This window comes from Notamacropus eugenii, chromosome 7 (assembly GCF_028372415.1).
Source record: "Notamacropus eugenii isolate mMacEug1 chromosome 7, mMacEug1.pri_v2, whole genome shotgun sequence".
Lineage (NCBI taxonomy): Eukaryota > Metazoa > Chordata > Mammalia > Diprotodontia > Macropodidae > Notamacropus > Notamacropus eugenii.
Window position 1 is genome coordinate 39,308,586 of NC_092878.1, and position 20,090 is coordinate 39,328,675.

Below are 20,090 nucleotides of genomic sequence, written 5' to 3' on the forward strand. Positions count from 1 at the left end.
GCAGAAACCACTAAGGAATAGGCAAGTTTGCCTTGCAAAAACAAGGTGCTCTGGTAAAGATGTAAGAAGTAGCATTTGCCAGACCTGTCAAATCACTGCCACCATCTTCCCTAAGACACCGATGGAAGTAACCCAGGATTCTCTGTCCAAGAATCCTCAAAACAGAAGAGTATTTCTCCTCAGTCTTTGTTTCCTAACTCTCCCCACCCCCACTCCAGCTATCATGGGGGCATACTATAGAAAATGTACTTTGGAACTATCGTAGCCCCTTCTTTCTTGGCAGCTCCAACAACTGAAGGCCCAGAAAATAATCTTCCCACCAAAGTCCATATCAGAAACAAATATTGTAATACTATAATTGGGCTCTGATAATTACCCCATCCTACAGTAAAAGTAATTCACTTCATTAGGTAAGAAAATGTCTTAACTGAATTTATCAGAATAGTGTGAATACTCATCTGTAAATATTGTATTTACAATCTGTATTCCTTTTAAAATCAATCAAATCTTACTGTGAGCTCTGAAAAACTTTTATAGGAACTAACATAAAGAAAAAAATATTTTAAATATAAAGCAGAGAAAGAGTAGATTAATACAAAACTGGTGAAGAAACTATCAGCATGCCAGAGGCAAGCAGTGAAATGGGAAAGAGAAGATTGAGCTATGGCAGAGAAAAGAGCTACTGAGGGTCATCAGCCCTGCTGGCATTTTGGAGCAGAAGATTCTGGTGGATACTACCAAATGTACCCATTTACTTGAGGACTGTGGGAAGTTCCAAGAAAAATGTCTGTTCTTTCCCCAGCTTCCCATCCTACAGTCTGGTTTTTTTTTTTTTTTTTTGGAGGGGGTGGTTGTTTTCCAAAGGATTCCATCAACTTGAATCTTTCCTAAGTAAGTCAGTCAATCAATAAACATTTATTAAGGTCCTCTATCCCAGGTACTGTAATAAGGGACTGGGATAGGAAAATGAAAAAGACATTCCCTGGTCTCAATATTTTACAGTCTTGGGGGGAATACAACACAGAAAACAAATCTGAAAGGGAATTGGGGAAGAGAAAGTACCCAGCCGGGACATGATGAAGTCCAGAGGAGTGCAAACAAGTGGGAAATGAAGAGACCAAGCATTAATGAAAGCTAAAAACAAATGGAAATTAAGCCAGTATCAAACATCTGCCTAGATGTAAGGGATTTTCCTAACTACATACTCAGTTACAGCTTCCTCCAGTCATCATCTGAAGGCATTACTGTAGAGAATGTCTCCAGAGGACGTTGGTGATGGCTTAATTGTGGTGATACTGTTCATCTAAAATAAATGCCCTAAAGCTATAAAGTAAACCACAAGGACCTTTTGTGACTCAGTATCTCTCCTAGGCCTGTCACATTCTAATTATCATAATAAGGTGCTAATATGTATCAATGGAAATGGCTCAAAAGAAGATAAATTTCTCTCAGCTTTGCCACAACACACTCAGGACCACTGGATTTTTATATCTGACCTGCATGTGGACTTCCATATATATGAGAGGTTTCTTCCTATTGGAATGTGAGATCTTTGAGTGCAAGAACATCTTTCTTATATATATATATATATATATATATATATATATATACATATATATATGTATATGTATATATATATATATACATATATATATATATTATCGAGCTAAACAGTGTTTGTCTTTATGTTCAGTCACATTTGTCTCTTTGTGACCCCATGTTTGGTTTTCTTGGTAAAGATACTGGAGTGGTTTGCCATTTCCTTTTCCAGCTCATTTTACAGATGAGAAAACTGAGGCAAATAGGGTTAAGGGACTTGCCTAGAGTCACACAGCTAGTAGGTATCTGAACTCACCAAGAGGAGTCTTTCTGATTACAGGCCCAGCACTCTACCTACAGTGCCATCCAGCTGCCCCAAAAACATTAATCCTTAATCACCACTATAAATCTATTTATATAAACACATTTAAATAACTCACAATGTATCTTGAAGACCAAATTCATGAAGATATTTCCTATGTAAGACTTTTTGATTATACTTTTGCATCCTAATTGTTTCAAATGATGAATTCAGAAGTGTCACTTTCACTTACATAAAATAAATCCAATGGAATACACTTATTTTCAGCCTTTTTAATTGCTCAGTGAAATCATATCTGCTTTAAATGTATTTTTGTATATTTTTTACATGTTCATCATATGTTCAAAAATGTCCATCAATTATCTTCTTCTTTTTGCATGAAGGAAGTGTTCATATTTCGATAGCTTCCTTGGGGTGGTCATTCCCGTGTTTATTAATATCATATTAATTTCAATATTATAAATTTTATATTCAAGAAGTCTGAGCAGTTATTTTCTGCTCTGTGCTAAATTTTTGTGTTTATGGTTATTGGTATTTTTGGGGGGATATTTTTTTCATTTTGGGAGAATTGTGATCATTGTTATCTCTATACATCTTCTCTAAAAGCTCATTCAGTTGGCTTCTCGATAATCATGTGCTTTTCTAAATGTTGCTGTCATTTCTTTCTCTTCCGCCATGTTTACTTCCACATTTGATATACTTGGATTCCACACTAATTAATCTAGTTTTCTCATCTTTGTAGAAATTGTCCATTAAGAATTCATTTTTTAATGTAATGAATGTTTCTTTGTTATGAATTTTGTATTAAATACCTAACTTCTGAAGTCTATTCCCTTTTTAAACGGATTTCTCTTTTGAATCATTTTTGAGTTTCACAGTATTGTTCCTTGGTCTCTTGTAAACATATTTCATCAGGCATTGGTTCTCTTTCACTTGTCTTAATATATGTTAAGACAACTTTTATACTCCTTGGGTATTCACTCATCTTTTCCGTTTGGTTTTAGGATCAACTTTGCTGATTTTTCTACTTTTGCTCTGTGTCTTTATTGAGAGATTTTCTCTTCATCTTTGATCTTTCAGCCCTTTTTATGTTATCCCCATTGCCCACTTTTTGATCCACCTACCTTTGATAGTGATTATATTATCCTCAGAGCTGCAAATCTACCTCTAATTCCTCCCATTGGAGGAAAAAAAAATTTCATTTTGAGTCATTTTTATCTGGGGGGTCAATATCCTTTGTTGTTGTTTATTAGAGGTTTAGAGAAAGTGACTAATGTGCCATCTTGCTGGTCACATGACCAAGAAGTCCAAAGTGAAGTCTTTTAATCACCTCTTCCTGCAAAAGATTTCATTAGTTTCTCACTTTTAGCTCTTATTTTGTCTATTCTATACTCACAAATAAAAGTGTTTTGTTTTTTTTGAACAGGGTTATTATACATTGTTTAGCAATACATAGTGATATGACTTGGAGCTGAGATTGTAACTTGTGAGATCTGTTTCTAGTTTTGCCATGTTGCAGTACTGATGTATAGAGAAAGTATTAATGTCTTTGCTTCATTTCACATATATTTGTAGCTTGTCCACCTAAGTGGCAGTGCTACTCACAACGAAAAATTTCTACCAGGTTGGGTACTGGTATTTCTAAATTGTTCTGACGTAGTTTGCCTTCCTGTAGTACCAGACCATGAAAAAGAGTTCTCTTTCTCTGTGACCCTCATTGTCATGCTGATCATCACAATGGTTTCAAGTAAGGTCAGCCTGCAATCTCTTGTTACCCCAGATAGTCCTAGATTTCTGTGAATAGTTTCATCACATTGACTAAGGCTATGATTCATTCTGCAGTTAGTAGCCTAAACCCAATTGACTAAGATTCTTCCAGGCCTTCACAGACTCCTATAATAGCTGTCAGTCCCCTTTGTCATTTTTAGGATTGTCCAGCAATAAACCATGGTATGATTTGAAGATGAAATCATTTTTGAGAAACAGCATAATGAATTCCCCTTCATTGCATAAATGATGGGTTAGATTTCGAGCGGGTAGTCAACATCATCATTAAGTGTTATTATGCTATATAAACTCTGCTTTAATAAACCCTAAAGTTAGGTTTTTCTTTAGCTTTTAAAATATTTAGTGTAATAATTCAGTGCTTGAAATATTGCTAATATTTGCCTCTTTCTTTACAAATGTATTTAAATGCTGGTGATGCAATTTGTTGCAAAGTATTCTGTTTATTTTTCTTTAGGGTTCTGAACTCTTCCATTTCAGAGTGGTAGTTATTCCCGGAGTCACTTTTTGTAACTTTTACGATGAGTTTCAGGTATGGTACATATTTTGGGTCTTGTTGGGACAGGGGTTATTGCTTATTATATTACATTTAATAGGAATATTGGTATAAGTTCCTTTACTCCCTAGGGGAAAGTGGTAAAGTAACAATAACTGTGATTGTGAACACTAGGATAATGATGATCGCTTTACTACCGCTGTGTTCACAAATGAGCACGAAAGAGATAAGTAGGAATGTGGATTACTATTAATAATTATTATGTTTAATAGGAATGTATATGCAGAACCTTACCAGATTGTATGCTGTCTTGGGGAAGGGGGAGGGAAGGGACACAGAGAAAATTTAAAATTCAAAAGCTTATGGAAGTGAATGTTGAAAACTAGAATTAAGTTAATTTAAAGAAAAAACTAATTTCTGTATATATACACATATGTATATATACAAATATATATTTACTCATACTCATATGGACCTTCAAGATTTATAAGGTAACTTTCAACTACCCTGTAAGCTAAAATATTATTATATCATGAATATTATCTCAATTTTATATTATTATTATATCACAAAGTTAAAAGAGAAGAAAATTGAGACTCAGAGAAGTAATATCACTTCCCTTGGGTCACACATCTAGCAAGCATCAGATACTGAAATCTTGGCATCTTGATTCCAAAATTAAATTATTTTTATAACATAAACTGCCTCTGCTCTCAACTTTTCCCTTTACTACTCTCTTGCTTCTAAAGAACCATTCTGGTACAAAATAACAATTTTTAAAGGATTATTATGTTTTAATAAAGAACAGAGCAAATCACAATATTCTGTACACTGTGACTGAAGCATAGTTCAGTGATATTGTCATGTTCCTAGTTATACATTAAAGCAATCTAAGGTCACCTTCATTTTTGGAGGGACTGCTACACAATGCTTCTGGCTTGTGTTGTGCTTGCAATTTACTAAAATCCCAGATTTTTCCAAAGGAAAAATGATATTTTGGAAGAAAGAGTAGAATAATGACAAAAATACAACAAATATTTATTCAGGGTCTAGAATTTGCAGAATATTTTTTCCATGTGCAGGCATCAACATATGTTTAGATAAGATTTAATGCATTTCTATTAAACTTCATCTTTTATATTTGGCTAATTACTGTAGTCCAGTGTTGGGAAAATCTGCGGTCTTGAATCTGTGCCCCTCTAGGTCCTAGATGTAGCCTTTTGACTGAATTCAAGTCAGTTAAGATTCTTTTGAATTCTGATACTAAGCATGGCATATGTGTATATATATATATATATATATATATGTATCTTTATATGTCATTAATAAAAATGGAAAAGAAATGGAAATAAAGGATTTGCTCTAGGACACTCCAGTATAAATCTTTCCTCAGATTGCAATAAATCCTTTAAATATTTGAGTCTTGCATCCTTTTTAAAGTGCAACTCCCATTAGCATCAAACTTAGCTAGGAACAGGGGCCACTAATCCATATATAAGGATCGCTACAGACTACACATTAACTTTGAGTCACAAAGTAATATAAGTTTTAATGTCTATAAGTTTGTATAGATAAGTTTTCTGGTTTGGGCCACACAAGAATTTGGGAGCCCCAAGACACCTTATAGGTAATGTGATTAACACCTCTGCTATAGCCTACATATTTACATTTTCCACTATCATTGAGTCTTTGGTCACAATAATCCATGAAATAAAGAAAAATAAAACCCATCACATATACACTATTTTCCCTATTTTCAAGGCACTATATTAAATACATCCCAATCCTAAAGAAAGACAATGCCATAGTATGTTCAAATTACTGGATAATTGTGATCATTTCACATACCATCAAGGTTATGCTTAATATCTTGCAAGGCAGGATTCAGTAATATGTGAACTGAGACTTAACAGAACAGCAGGCTGATTTTTGAAGAGGAAGTGGAACTAGTGACCAGATTGTCAATATTCCCTTGATTATGGAGAAAACAAGGGAATTCCAGAAGAACATCTACTTCTGCTTCATTGACTATACTAAAGCCTTTGACTGTGTGAGTCATATCAAAATGTGGCAAGTCCTCAAAGAGATAGGCATACTACGTCATCTCACATTTCTCCTGAGGAACCTGTATGTGGGTCTAAAAGCAAATAAAATCTTAGCAACTGGTCCCCTCACTTCCTGACAAATAGGAGAAGAAATGACAACAATTTCAGATTTTACACTCTTCAGCTCAAAGATCCTAATTTGGGGAAATGTTGATGACAAAAAGCAAAAGGGATGACAGGAAAAGATGGATAGATAGTCATGAAAACAACAAATATGAATTTGGATAGATTTTGGAAGATAAGAGAGGATAGAGGGGCCTTACATGCCAAGTCTATGAAGTCATGAAAAGTTGGATATGACTGAATACCTGAACAACATCACTTACATCACTTCACATAATTATTTGTCTCCTACAACCATTCTATGAAGTATATGCTACAGGCATTATAATTCTATATTTTCATTTACAGGCAGTTTGGTGGTGCAGTGGATAATCAGGAGTCAGGAGAAACTGAGTTCAAATCTGGCCTCAGATACTTACTAATTCTATGACCTTGGGCAAGTCACTTAACCCTGTTTGCCTCAGTTTCCTAATCTTTAAAGTGAGCTAGAGAAGAAAATGGCAAATCACTTAAATATATTTGCCAAGAAAACCTCAAATATGAGCAGTCATCTTGAGAAATGTCTCAAGTGGTATTTGAACATCATTCCAAAACTCTATCCATTAAACCACAATGAAATAAATGGGAACAAGACATAACCATGCAAATAAACAGAGGATGTATAAGACCTTTGCCAATAACTGTAGATATTTGACCTGCCTTCTCTCTATTTTAAATTGCCTAATTTCTTTCTCCCCTGTCTGTGCATTCCTCTTTTGGGATAAAATCCTGAAGGTAAGGTCATTTTGCCATGCTTAAGATGAATCTAATCCTGCTATCCCTTACTATTGCTGTGATACATTAGTTTTTACTTGCTTTGTTCATTTTGCTTTTGTACTGTTGGTACTATCCTGTAAGAGGGGGAAAAGTCCAGTCAGGGAGTTTGCATTAACCTAGACTATGCTTTTGCATTTATCCACCATACAGTATCCAAGTTGAATAGTTCCTCCATGCCTGCCACTTACATTGTGAATAAATGATCTTTAAAAATAATTATAGATATTCTTAATGTTTGCATTGTCTTATTTTTCAAATACATTCTTCCCCACCATCCAGTGGCCAATGCCTTCTAATCCTCCTAAAACATATTTTTGAAAGAGATTTTTTTTTTCAAAAGTAGTCTATCAAAGTATCAATCACATCCACAAAATTCCATGCCCATATTTTACCACCTCCACAAAGAAAGAAGGAAAGTATATTCTTCTCTTCTTTTCTACAGGAACAAACTTGATCATCATGATTATTTATCTTTCAAAATGCATTGCTATATTTTGTTGTAGTCTGTGTGTATGTACACGCACACACATACACACACACGTTTCCTAGTTACTATTTTCCTGAGCTTATTTATTTTTTTAAGATTTAAATTTATGTATTTATTTTTAATTTTCAATATTCATTTCCACAAGATTTTCAGTTTCAAATTTTTTCCCCATCTTTCCCCTCCACTCTATCCTGAGATGGCATGCATTTTGATTACCTCTTCCCCCAATTTACCCTCTCCTATATCATCCCTCACACCTCTATATTCCTGTTGAGTAAGATATCCAATTGAGTGTGTTTATTATTCCCTCCTTAAGTCAAATTTGAAGAAAGTAAGGTCCAGTCATTCCTTCTCCATTATAAAATCTTTTTCTTGCCTCTTTCATGTGAGAAAATTTACCCCATTCTATCTTTCCCTTTCTCTTTCTCCCCATATATTCCTCTCTCACCCCTTAATTTTATTTTTAGATATCATCCCTTCACATTCAACTCATCCTGTGCCATCTATCTATCTATCTATCTAACTATCTATCTATCTATCTATCTATCTATCTATCTATCTATCTATCTATCTATCTATCTTTCTATCTATCTGTCACCTATCAATTTCTTCCAGCTACCCAAATACTGAGAAAGGTCTCATGAGTTACAAATATCATCTTTCTATGTAGGAATGTAAACAGCTCACTTTAATAAGTCTCTTATTATTTTTCTTTCCTGTTTACCTTTTCATTCTTCTCTTGGTTATTGTATTTGAAAGTAAAATTTTCTATCCAATTCTGGTCTTTTCATCAAGAATCCTTGAAACACCTCTATTTCATTGAATATCCATTTTTCACCCCTAGGTATTATACTCAGTTTTGCTGGGTAGGTGATTCTTGGTTTCAACTCTAGCTCCTCTGACCTCTGGAATAACATATTCCAAGTCCTTCAATCCTTTAATGTAGAACCTGCTAGATCTTGTATTATCCTGATTGTATTTCCACAGTACTCACATTGCTCCTTTCTGGCTGTTTGCAATATTTTGTCCTTGAACTCGGAACTATTTTTAGGTTAGTGGTTTTTCCAATGAGATAGTTTACATTGTTTTCTATTTTTTTCATTCTTTTGTTTCTATTTTACAATTTCTTAATTTCTCATAAAGTCATTAAGTTGCATTTTCTCCATTCTGATTTTGAAGGAATTATTTTCTTCAGTGAGCTTTTGGACCTCCTTTTCTGTTTTTTAAGGAATTCTTCTCTTCATTGACTTTTGGGACTTCTTTTGCCATTTTGGTTAGTCTCCTTGAGCAAGCTGTTGACTTGATTTTCCTGATTTTCTTGCATCACTCATTTCTCTTCCCGATTTTTCCTCTACTTCTGTTACTTGATTTTCAAAATCCTTTTTGAGCTCCTCAATTGCCTGCAACCAATTCATATTTTTCTTGTAGGCTTTGATGTAGGAGCTTTGGCTCTGCTGTCCTCTGGTTATATGTCCTGATCTTCTTTGTCACTATAGTCTGAGTTCTTTTACAATATTTACTCATCTTCCTAGCCATGCGCTTGACTTTCTATCTCCTTGTTAAGGTAAAATTCTGCTTCTGGTGTCTGTGGGGGTGGGGGTGGTTATACTGTCCCAGGCTTCAGGTATTTTGTATCTGCTGCTCAATTCCCTGTATTCTGTTGGTCCAGAGCTCTAGAAGCAGCCTCTGCCACTGCTCAGATTAAATTGCATGTAAAGTTTTATAAAAAAAAAAAAACCTTAAAGCTATATCATTGTCACCTATTATCTTTACATCAGGTGAGTGGGAACCTAGTAGGAAACAATATCTTTAATAATTAGTAATCTTAAAGACATTTTCTTTCTTTTTCAGATTTATGTAGATGATGTACCACTTCCATTTCCAGGAAGAATTCTTATTGCCTCTGCAACAGCTGTAGTTCTGGGGGGAATAATTTTTGTAGCATTTATGTTGGAAACGTATAATGTCAAAGTATGGAAGCCATTTAAACACATGATAATAAGAAAGAAGAAACCATCATTCTCATTTAGGCCTATTAGAGTAGTCACAGATGAGAAGACTGGCTAATGTACATACAATAATTGGCACAATTTCTCTTTTTGGTCTTTAAGTTTTGTCTTGCATAATATGTTATATATGGATTTTTGATTAAATATGTTAAGTAAATTATAATCTCAAAGGATTATTATTTCTTTAAGAATTAAAGTTAATCTTTGAAAATATGCATTAAAATATTTGTTTTTATGAATTTAATTGTCAAACTGTTTTGTGGGTATTGGATTGAAAACTGTTCTTTTTTTATTTTTCCTTACACCAATTATGGAATATCTTCATTTGTTTCATTCCATATTTTTAACCAGATTCCTTGGATATTGTCACTCTAGCTTATTTTTAACTGGAAGTTGTGTGGTATATTGTAAATAAACCTCAAAATTTTGATTAAATATTCTTGCAATAAATTTTTCTAAAAGCAATGCACAGTAGTTAAGTAACTACGGTAATCTAGTGTTTGATATATACAAAATTACAAACTTTTGGGTCAAGAACTCACTATTTGACAAAAATTATTGGAAAAACTAGAAAACATCTTGACAGAAACTTGGTGTAGACCCACATCTCATAGCATAGAGTAAAATAAGACACAAATGTATACATGATTTAGACAAAAATGGTGACATCGAATTAGGGAAACATGGAACATGTCATTTATTTTCTTTTGTTTTTCAACTTTTTTGTAAATCATAATATATACTGAATTCTAGCTTGACTGTATTACAATTATCGAATACTATATACTTCATTCTATTCATTTGTGCATTCTTGAAAAGGACCAATGTAGAGGGCTGAGCTCTGGACCATGGCCCCCTGGTGAGCCCGGAGAGGCCTGGGGGTGAGAACCCGCCTTCAGGTGCTGGGAACGCCCCTTCCAGAGCTGAGCTCTGCCTCCATGGTGGAACATGGGAGAAGCTATGGCAGGGTATATAAGGGGGAACACGGGAAGGTCGGGAGGATTCCGGGTAAGCAATAAAGTGCAGTAAGCAGCTCCTCCAGTGAACTATTTGGTCATTCCCCTCTCCCACTGGAGGGGGCCAGAACCGTTGGAAGACTGGTAAAGCGGTTAGAGAGGTAAGCTCCAGGCGACAGCTCAGGGCAGGCCCTGAGCAGACCAATAACATCATGAGGTTGATGTCTTGACTTGCCTGTGAATTGGATTTAAGTGAGGCAGAGCTGTACAAAATCATGAGTTTCATTCTCTTCTCCCAGAGGAATTGAAGTCCATCAGCAAGACAAAAGTTAAGATGACTAGAGATGGCCCTGGAGGTAGTGGGTGACCTTGACCTTTCTAAATTAAGGTCTTTCTCAGGTCTCAGTTTGTCTGAGGCAACACCTTTTCAATGGCTAAGAGCTAGGTAAGAAGTGAGACAGAAAATTACCTAATTTACCTTCACAAAAATGTCAGGTAGACAAATTCCAAAGTTCCCAGACCAAGGAGAAAATATTGCAAGCAGCCAGAAAGAAACAATTCAACATTTGGCAGTTTCTATATTAAGGGATTAGCAGACTTGGAATATGATATTCTGGAGGTAAAAGGAGCTAGGATTAAAACCAAGAATCACCTACCCAATAAAACTGAGTATAATACTTCAGGTGGGAAAAATGAATATTCAATGAAATAGAGGACTTTCAAGGATTCTTAATGAAAAGACCAGAGCTGAATAGAAAATATGACTTTCAAATACAAGAATCAAGAGAAGTATGAAAAGGTAAACAGGAAAGAGAAATTATAAGGGACTCTTAAAGCTGAACTGTTTACATTCCTACATGGAAAGAAGATATTTATAACTCATGAGACCTTTCTCAGTATTAGGATAGTTGGAGGATATATATCAACAGAGGGCACAGGGTCTATTGAATATGAAGACATGATATCTAAAAGATAAAATTAAGGGATGAGAGGAATATATTGGGAGAAAGAGAAAGGGAGAAGTAGAATGGGGTAAATTATTTCACATAAAAGAGATAAGAAATTTTACAATTGAGGAGAAGTGAAAGGGAATGAGTAAACCTTATTCTCACTGGATTTGGATTAAGGAGGGAATAACATACACACTCAATTGGGTATGAAAATCTATTTTACCCTACAGAAAAGTAGGGGGGAAGGGGATAAGGGAGGGATGAACCAAGGGAGGATAAATGGGAGGAGGAGGAAATCAGAAGAAAACATTTTTGAGGTGGCCCAGGGTCAAAGGAGAAAATAGAATAAATGGGGTCAGGACAGGATAGAGGGAAATGTAGTTTGTCTTTCACAACATGACTGTTATGGAAGTATTTTCATGACTATACATGTATAAACTATATCAAATTGCTTGCTTTCTCAAGGGAGTATGGAAACCTATCTTTCCCTACAAGAAAATAGAGGGGAAGGGGTTTAAAGAAGAGGGCATGTGTGATAGAAGGGAGGGCAGATTGGGAGAAGGGGTAATCAGAATGCATACTGTCTTGGGATGGTGGGAAGGGAGAGATGGGGAGAAATTTTGGAACTCAAAATCTTGTGGAAGTGACTGTTGAAAATTAAAAATTAATTAATAGACAAAAACATTTTTTAAAATTCTGTCTTCTGAACAAAGCAGAAAAAAATTTCCATTCTGTGCCACCCAATCATCCTTATATAAAGACACACACAATGATTCTTTTAATTAAGTGCCAGGAGAAGGTTTCTTTTTCCCTAGGAAAATTTTCGGTTTTGTCTTTCAATAAATCTTAATCTATATTATCAAAATTGCTCCTATTTTCACCTTGGCTGCCAGGACATTCACAACCAAATTCAGTATCCAATGATAGTAACTCATCTCAAATCTTTTATAATGAATATTTCTCTGCTTATTTTAATTGATCATATTCTGTTTTTATTGCATACATGATCTTCAATTGTGTATTTCATCCTCTCTTATATACATGATAATACCTATCATATTTAGTATTATGAGTCACTTCAAAGTCTTAATTCTACAACTCTTTATTGCTAATTGTAACAACTACTATGTCCTAATATGCTTGTAAGAGTTATTCATATGGTGTTGAAATTTAAAGGATAGAAACTTTGGTTTGAATTTCAATAGCAAATCACAGTCACCACTTGTCATTTGATCACTTGCACATATGGAAAAATAAAATCTATGAAAAATGTCAGTTTGTCTGGGAGAAGAAAACCCTCAAAGTTTCTGGCCAGAATCAAAACAACTGTTATTTACACCCCATTCTAAGCCAACAAAACTAAACAATGAATGAAAGAGGTATAGGCTGAGGGCTATTATTGACCTTGCAATGAAAACCACAGTGATCTGAGTTCAAAGACATACTCATGTACCTTCCTTTGAAGCACAACAGGCTGGTCGAGAATCACTGGACTTAAAAATAAAACATTTTTAACAGTCTGTTTTATCAGAGCTATATTTCAAGGAATCCTAAATGAAAATTGCACAGGACAAAAAGTAGATTGTCCCAGATTTTTAGGAAAAAAAATCTAGCCCCCAAGCCCCAAATTATCTTATAAAATATAGGCAACCAAAACTATAATCCTGTTGTGTGGGATGGCTCAGGTCCCTACATAAATCAATTACTCAGAGGCCTCTCAAAGTGATGACAGAAAAGTGATTTATTCGATTCTTGAGAAGCGGGGCTCACCTGTAGGAGTAGGAAAGCCCAAGACAAAGAAAAGGGCAGTGATTTATATAGACCCTAATGCAAGTCCCTCCTCCCCCCACTGACCATTATCCTCATTAGCTGAGAATATGATCTTACATTCTAGACATGAAATCTAACCAATCCCTTTTGAAATGAAGACATTGAGGAATTATGTAAGTTTTGTCCAATCATTGAGACCCTAATACACTACACAGTTTTATATCCTTATATGGAACTATTCTATTCTAAAAATATTGTAACCTTGAGCCTTTAGGCCTTACCTCACCCCTGGGGAAAAATTACAGTCTGAGGAGTCTTCACTAAGTCTATCCCACTCACTATGGCCAAAGCATGTTACGATATGGTCTCCTAAGTGGAGAGAGGGACAATGTGACAAAGGAGCATAGTTGTGTGTGATTACAAGGAAGCAGAATAACCTCATCTCCCTGACCCCTCTCCGAGAAAGACTTTCATTCCTTCCAAGTATTTTTTTTTTCAAAGTTAGTTCCAGGAGTCTGCAAGTAAATTTGGTTTGTAGGGAGCCCCAAAATGTAAGGGTACAGGGCATCCACCTGGAATGCTCAGACCTTCTTCCAGTCAAAAGACAAGGTTTATTGTAATGACATTAAGGTGAGCAAGATTCTTAGGGAACTTGCAGCTTAATAGGAGTGAGACTGATGCTTATATAGAAAAAAGGCAGTGAAAGGATATGGATGAAATTAAGGAGTGGTAAGTAGTCTGGGGTGGACCAGGTACAACTGTGAAAGCAATATCAAGCTAATTAGGTGATCTGGGTGGGTCTGGGTGGGCCAGGTGTCTTGGGTCAAGGGGCCTGTGATCTCAGCTACTGAAATGCATGGGAAAATTCAGGGACTGGGTTGCTTTCAAAAACATGGTCTTTTCCTTTTAGACATCCATGTCCCATTACCCCATCATTATGATCCAAGGAGAAGTGTGGTCACTGACTATTGTTCTGGTCTGTGAGTGAACATAAAGCACTCTTGTTCAACCTGGAACTATGACCAGGGCCCCTGTACCCCATCTACAAAATGTGGATAATAATAACCCCTCCCTCCCAGGGTCAACTGAATTGGTTTCAGCTATGGGTGCTCGGCTTGAAGATGTCCAAGGCACGGGAAACCATCATCACTCCAGTATCTTTAAATTAGCCTTCAGATTTTGACAAGTAGTCTCCTGCTGATCTAATAGTCATCTTTCCTGCAATTCTCATACTGTCTTATAACTATCCACTTATCTATATCTATCCATCTAAAAAGCTATAATTTTATTTTAAGTTTTATTTGCCTATGAAGTAAATTCTCCAATTTTCAAATTGTCAGATTTTTAGGATACCTAATTTTGAATTATGTGCTTAGCATATAGTTTTATAACTGATATTTTTACTTTAACATTTATGGGAAGTCTTATGCTTTGCTATTTCTATAAGTATAATTTGTATTTCTCAATAGTAGAATAACTGTCTAGAATTGCTTCTCATGAATTGGCTGAAACAAGATGACCGTTATAAAAAGATGAGTAGAGCACAGGAGACTTCTATTGTTAAATGGAAATGGGACATTCAAGATGATAAACAGCTGGGTCACTCAGGTGCTATCATCTCCCACAAACAAGTCACAACTCTGCCAGAGGCTGAAACCTTTGTCACAGTCACAGCATCCTGCCTCCTCACAAAGTCCAGGGAGCTCTGTTAAGCATTTGCTACCTAAAGAATGCTCCTTTGCCTGATTGATCAACAACCCTGCCTTCAAGGAAGACAGGAATGTGCAACTGGACTGCTGTGACCATTAAATAATTACTGAAATTATTCTGAGGTATAGGAGGTCCTGGAGAGTACTCTTAGTAGATGGAGCTTCAAGTTATATGGCTGGTATATAAGAGAGCCTTGAGGTATGGGCTGAATAAAATAATTTGCATTGGTTGCTGCTGAGTGTTCTGGGGGATATAAGGAACAGAATTAAGAATTAAATGCTCTCTGAACCTGTTGTTATCAAGACTGACGGGGGAATTTTTCAGAGAGCCCTCAACATCATACCAGTTTTTATGAGGAATGTCAGTACCCATCAAAGACATTTATCTTCTGATGCATTAGAGGCAACAAGGTGGTGCTGTTAATACAGCACTGGACCTGACCACATCCAGCCTTATGAACTTTGTAACCCTAGGCAAATTTTGCTTCTTCAATTGTAACATAAACATACTTATTTCCCAGGGTTGTTGTGAGAAACAAAGGAGATAAAATTTGTAAGTGTAAAAATATTTATACGGTGCCTGGCAAGCAGTAGACTTGTAGGCTTAAAAATTCTTATTCCTTTCCTTTCTTAGCTCCACCCCCTCCCAATATGAGAAAGGCAGAAGTTGCAAATAGGTTCAATGTCAATAAGGGAATCAATCCTGATTGGTCAACAATTAATGACAGGACTAATATTACAATGAGGGGCTGAGAGTGACATTATGTCACCCAAGGAAAGAGAGACTATATAATTAGACTACCCTAGCTTTGGGCAAATTTGACAGATAGGTCTGTCTCCACCCAAGCTTGATGGAAAGGAATTCACCTCAGACTAGAAATTCCTTGTAAGGTTGTCTTGGGTTGGAGAGAGAAGTTTGGCTTCTCTTGCAACTGAGATTTTGAAATGAGGATAAAGAAAAAATGAAATTCTGAATCTCCCTAAGTTATTAATAATCATTTCTCTCATCAGCTTTTGCTCCACTTTTGTCCAGCTTCTTCCAGGCCTGACTTCCTGGTAGACAAGTGGTCTTTTTGGTATGTTTTATTTTCTCTTTCTGAACAAGGGTGAGCTCATTTATCTTGTTACTTATAAAAGAGACTTCTTCTATAACTTGTCTTGAAGTATCCAATTCAACTCAGCTAACATTATGTTTTCTATGTGCATAGCATCATGTAATGAACTAGGAGAGACATGAAAACAAAGACCACTTCCTGCAACAACCTCCCTTGGTGTGACCCAGGAAATGTCTGTGGTTTTGTGGGACATGTAGCATAGGTAATCTGGGACATGAAGGGCACCTTAATTTTTTGTTAGGTGCCAAAGAAGATAGAAAATTGACTTAGGCTTCTGTAAATGACATTGGTCAGTGTTACAAGAGTATCTGAACTATGGAGAAAATTTTAAAGGGGAGATGCAGTTCTCTGTCTTTCTTCTCTCTAGTACTAACACTAGGTTTTCAGAGGTTTGAGGTTTATAGAGAGCATACTTCCAATATATCTGTATATATAGATACAGATGTGTCTATCTATATATGTGTCCTATTTATTTATCTGTCTGTCTATCAATCTGTCTGTCTGTCTGTCTGTCTATGTTTAGTTGTAGGGTACAGTTTCAATGCCAGGAGTGAGTAGTTTAGGGTCTGCTCTTTAAAGTGCCTTGTGACTATTTCAGACTTCACCTAACATTGGTCACAAATTGGGGGAGACACAATGTGTCTACATTTCATCCATGGGCCTTTGAGGAACCACCAACCCCATCCAGATTAATCAGGCCCTTTCCACCTCCATTTGTGGGTTTGCAGTCACTCAGGCTAAAAAACAATCTCATGTAGACAGCGCACTTGACTAAGTTTGGCTAAGCAGTCTATCAAATCAACAGAAGGAATCATTGTGATGTTTGAAATCCTCTTCTTCAGGCTGTAGTTGCGACAGCTTTGGGGTCCAAGTCCACTGAGGCATCAATGGAATATTCAGGCTTAAAACTGTATTCCAACCTTCTTGTCCCAATAGCCTCCTTTTCAACCTTTCACTTATGGAAGAAAGCTCTCAGAAACAATGGAGAACTGAAACATTTTATAACAACTCCATGACCCTATTGAAGTGGACGTTATTTCCCCCCGGAGACCCTCGGTTGAGAAATGTCTGTTGAGTTTCCAGGCAGGGTTGGGCCCGGACACTTTCCGTTGTGCCCCCCTTGCCTAGCAGCCACCCCCCTTTGCCTAGTAGCCATTTTCTGTTGTGCCCCCTTGCCTAGCAGCCCCTAGCAGCTCCCCCTCTCTGTTGTGCCCCCTTGCCTAGCAGTAACTTGGGCCCCTGTCAAAACTGTTTGTGAGATATGTTTGATGTTGAAACCTCAAGGCTGTACCGGGAAGTGCCTAAATGCTTAAAAGTCACACACACACCTAGTTCGGGGCTGCCTCCTCTGGATTTTTCCATGAGACAGCTGCTGGCCCAGCTAATAAAGACGCTCACAAAATTCTCAATTGACACTTGTCTGTGCTTTTTCTCGGTCTGTCCACTTCACCTATCACTGGAGGAGGTAGGAGAAGATTTGCGGCCCATCTCCCCTAGAAGACAACTTTGACTCAAGTTAATAATGTAGGGTATTGTCAGTGACCAGGCCTCTGACAGCCTTCCTATAGTCTGCTCCTATGACAGCTTTCTCCTCAAGGAAAGAGGACCTGGGAAAAGAAGATAGGAATAGTTTATAAAATATATGGCCATGAGTACTTAGAAGAAGTAGGGATTGTCATCTAGAACTCTAGATTCTTCTGAGTCCAAGCTTGCCATAGTCTTTTTTTTTTAAATTATTTTTATTTATTAATTTTATTTTAAAATCATTTTACTTATATCTTTTAACTTTACATAACTGGCATTTCTCAATGTAGTCCTCTTCTCTCTTCCACAACATAAAAAAGAATAAAAAAATAAGGAAAAATAACCACAAAATTAACCAACACACTGAAAACTCTAAAAATATATTCATTAATCAATCACCCCCATTTTGCCAAAAATAAGTGGGGCTTCATTCTCATATTCTTTCTTTAGGGTGGAGCTGATAATCATAATTTTACAAGAAATCAATTTCATTTGTAGTCTCTTTTCCCCCTACTTGCTCATTTTCCCAGACAATTACTTGATATTTGAGCTTTGTTAAGTGGAGCACTCCAGAAGCAGTGGCTTGGTACCGCAGTGGCTTGGTACCGCAGTGGCTTCAGCCACCCTGGAGTTGGGGCTGGGATGATGTGATGGGTTGATTCCAGGGTTTCTTAGAAATTCTAGTGCATTGTGGACAGTAGGGGATCTCAGAAAGGTATTAATTGGTTCTCATCTTTCTTTCCTTCCCTCAGGAAGCAGTAGGGCCCCATAATTGAGTTGCCTAAAACATAGTATTCTAGGGAAGACCTGAAGTAGAGCAGTGGCATTCAATGTGGTACCAGCCTTGAGCCTTTAAAACAAGCTTCTCATATTCTCCTCAGCCTCCCATATTGTTTGTCTTTCATTCTCAAAGAGGTCCACTGTCATCATGAGGGTGATATTTTGATCTGCATGTGAACTAGGTTAAAGTGAGGCAGAGCTATACAAAATCATTAACCTCACTTTCTCCTCTAGAGTCATTGAAGTTCAGTGGTGAGACAAAGTCCAGATGACTAGCAATGGCCCAGGATGCATAAAACTTAACTGAAGCTCACCTAATTGCCATAAACATACAGAAAGTCACTCCTAGGATTAAAAAAAAAAGCATTCCAAGATCAAGGTAAAAACCCTTAGGAAACTGGAAAACTGGATATTTCAGGTGAGAATTTGATAAATAACCATGTAGATTCTGTACAGCAACAGAAAAACTTAAATCAAGAAACTACGAATAATTGAAATTGAAAGATCAGAGTAATTTTTCTATCATCACTAATTCATTTCTCCACTCAGCATTTCCATTGCCTAACTATAATATAAAAGTATAGGATCTTAAAGACTTTGGCAATAAAGTATTTATCAGCCCTGGCAACCTAGAAAACTTTTGGAGTTTGAGTCCACATCATTCAAGGAGAAGCATGTAACCATATTCAAAGTTCATATGCAAAGGTTCATCCCCAGAAAGCTGATATGTTTTTCAGCTCAGAAACACATGAAACCATCTTTTAAGGATCTGAGTTTGTCATTAAAGGAATTAGCATGTGTCACTGAGACCCCAGCTGAGAATAGATAACAAATTTGTTGTGAGACAATTCAGTAAGGTTTTATGATTTCCTCCAGTAGTGTTGGAGTTTGGGAAAGGACAAGGAGGCAAGAGATTTAGGGGGAGAGAATAGCACTGAAAAATGGAAAAAAGTTAGGACAGAGTATAGGTGAAGGACAGAGAAAGCAGAAATGGATAAAAAGAATAAAGGCTCTGGTGAAAAGAAAAGAAAAGAAAATACTTAAATAACTCTATCTTAGAAAAAGAAATTTAACAAACCTTAAATAATTTTCCTAAGAAAAAATTCCCCAAGATTCAATGGATTTACAAGTGAATTCTACCAAACATTAAAGGAAAAATAAATCCCAACACTATATAAACTATTTGAATAATGGAAAAGGAAAAGAATTGGATTAAGAAGGACAAGTCACTAGGAGATATTGAAGAATAGGGAATGATAGAGGAATTTTAGAGCTTTGAATCACAGAGGTGGAACATCTGGGATAATGGCAAGATAAAGAGGATGATATTCCATTTGTGTGTCTGAGTTGGAGTGAAGTCAAGTCCTAGGAAATAAGAATGTTGGTGAATTGGAAAACCAGAGTGTGAGAGAAAATACATCCAGTGATGAATAGGATGACCAGGGATGAGAATATTCTAACAATATGGATTTCCATGATTATAAGATTATGGAAAGAAATATAATATGAAGGACAATTAGCTAGCAACAAAATGGTATTCTAAAGTATGGTATTCCTAATGGAAGGGAAAGTAGAGAAGGTTTTGGGATATGGAAAAATAAGGCTGGGGGAGGGATAGGGATAAGAGAATGAGTTTTAATTTTCACCCAGTCCAGGATATTGTA

General features: G+C 36.3%; 1 protein-coding gene across 1 annotated transcript in view; it reads left to right on the top strand.

The window, feature by feature from the left end:
- LOC140514408 (cation channel sperm-associated auxiliary subunit beta-like) overlaps positions 1-10,087 on the top strand; it is a 176,076-nt gene extending 165,989 nt beyond the window's left edge. Inside the window, exons 25-26 of the mRNA XM_072624721.1 lie at positions 4,104-4,178; positions 9,465-10,087. Coding sequence (XP_072480822.1) covers positions 4,104-4,178; positions 9,465-9,680 — 291 coding nt within the window. The 3' untranslated portion in view covers positions 9,681-10,087. The remainder of the gene's footprint in view (positions 1-4,103; positions 4,179-9,464) is intronic.
- The last annotated feature ends 10,003 nt before the right edge of the window (positions 10,088-20,090 follow it).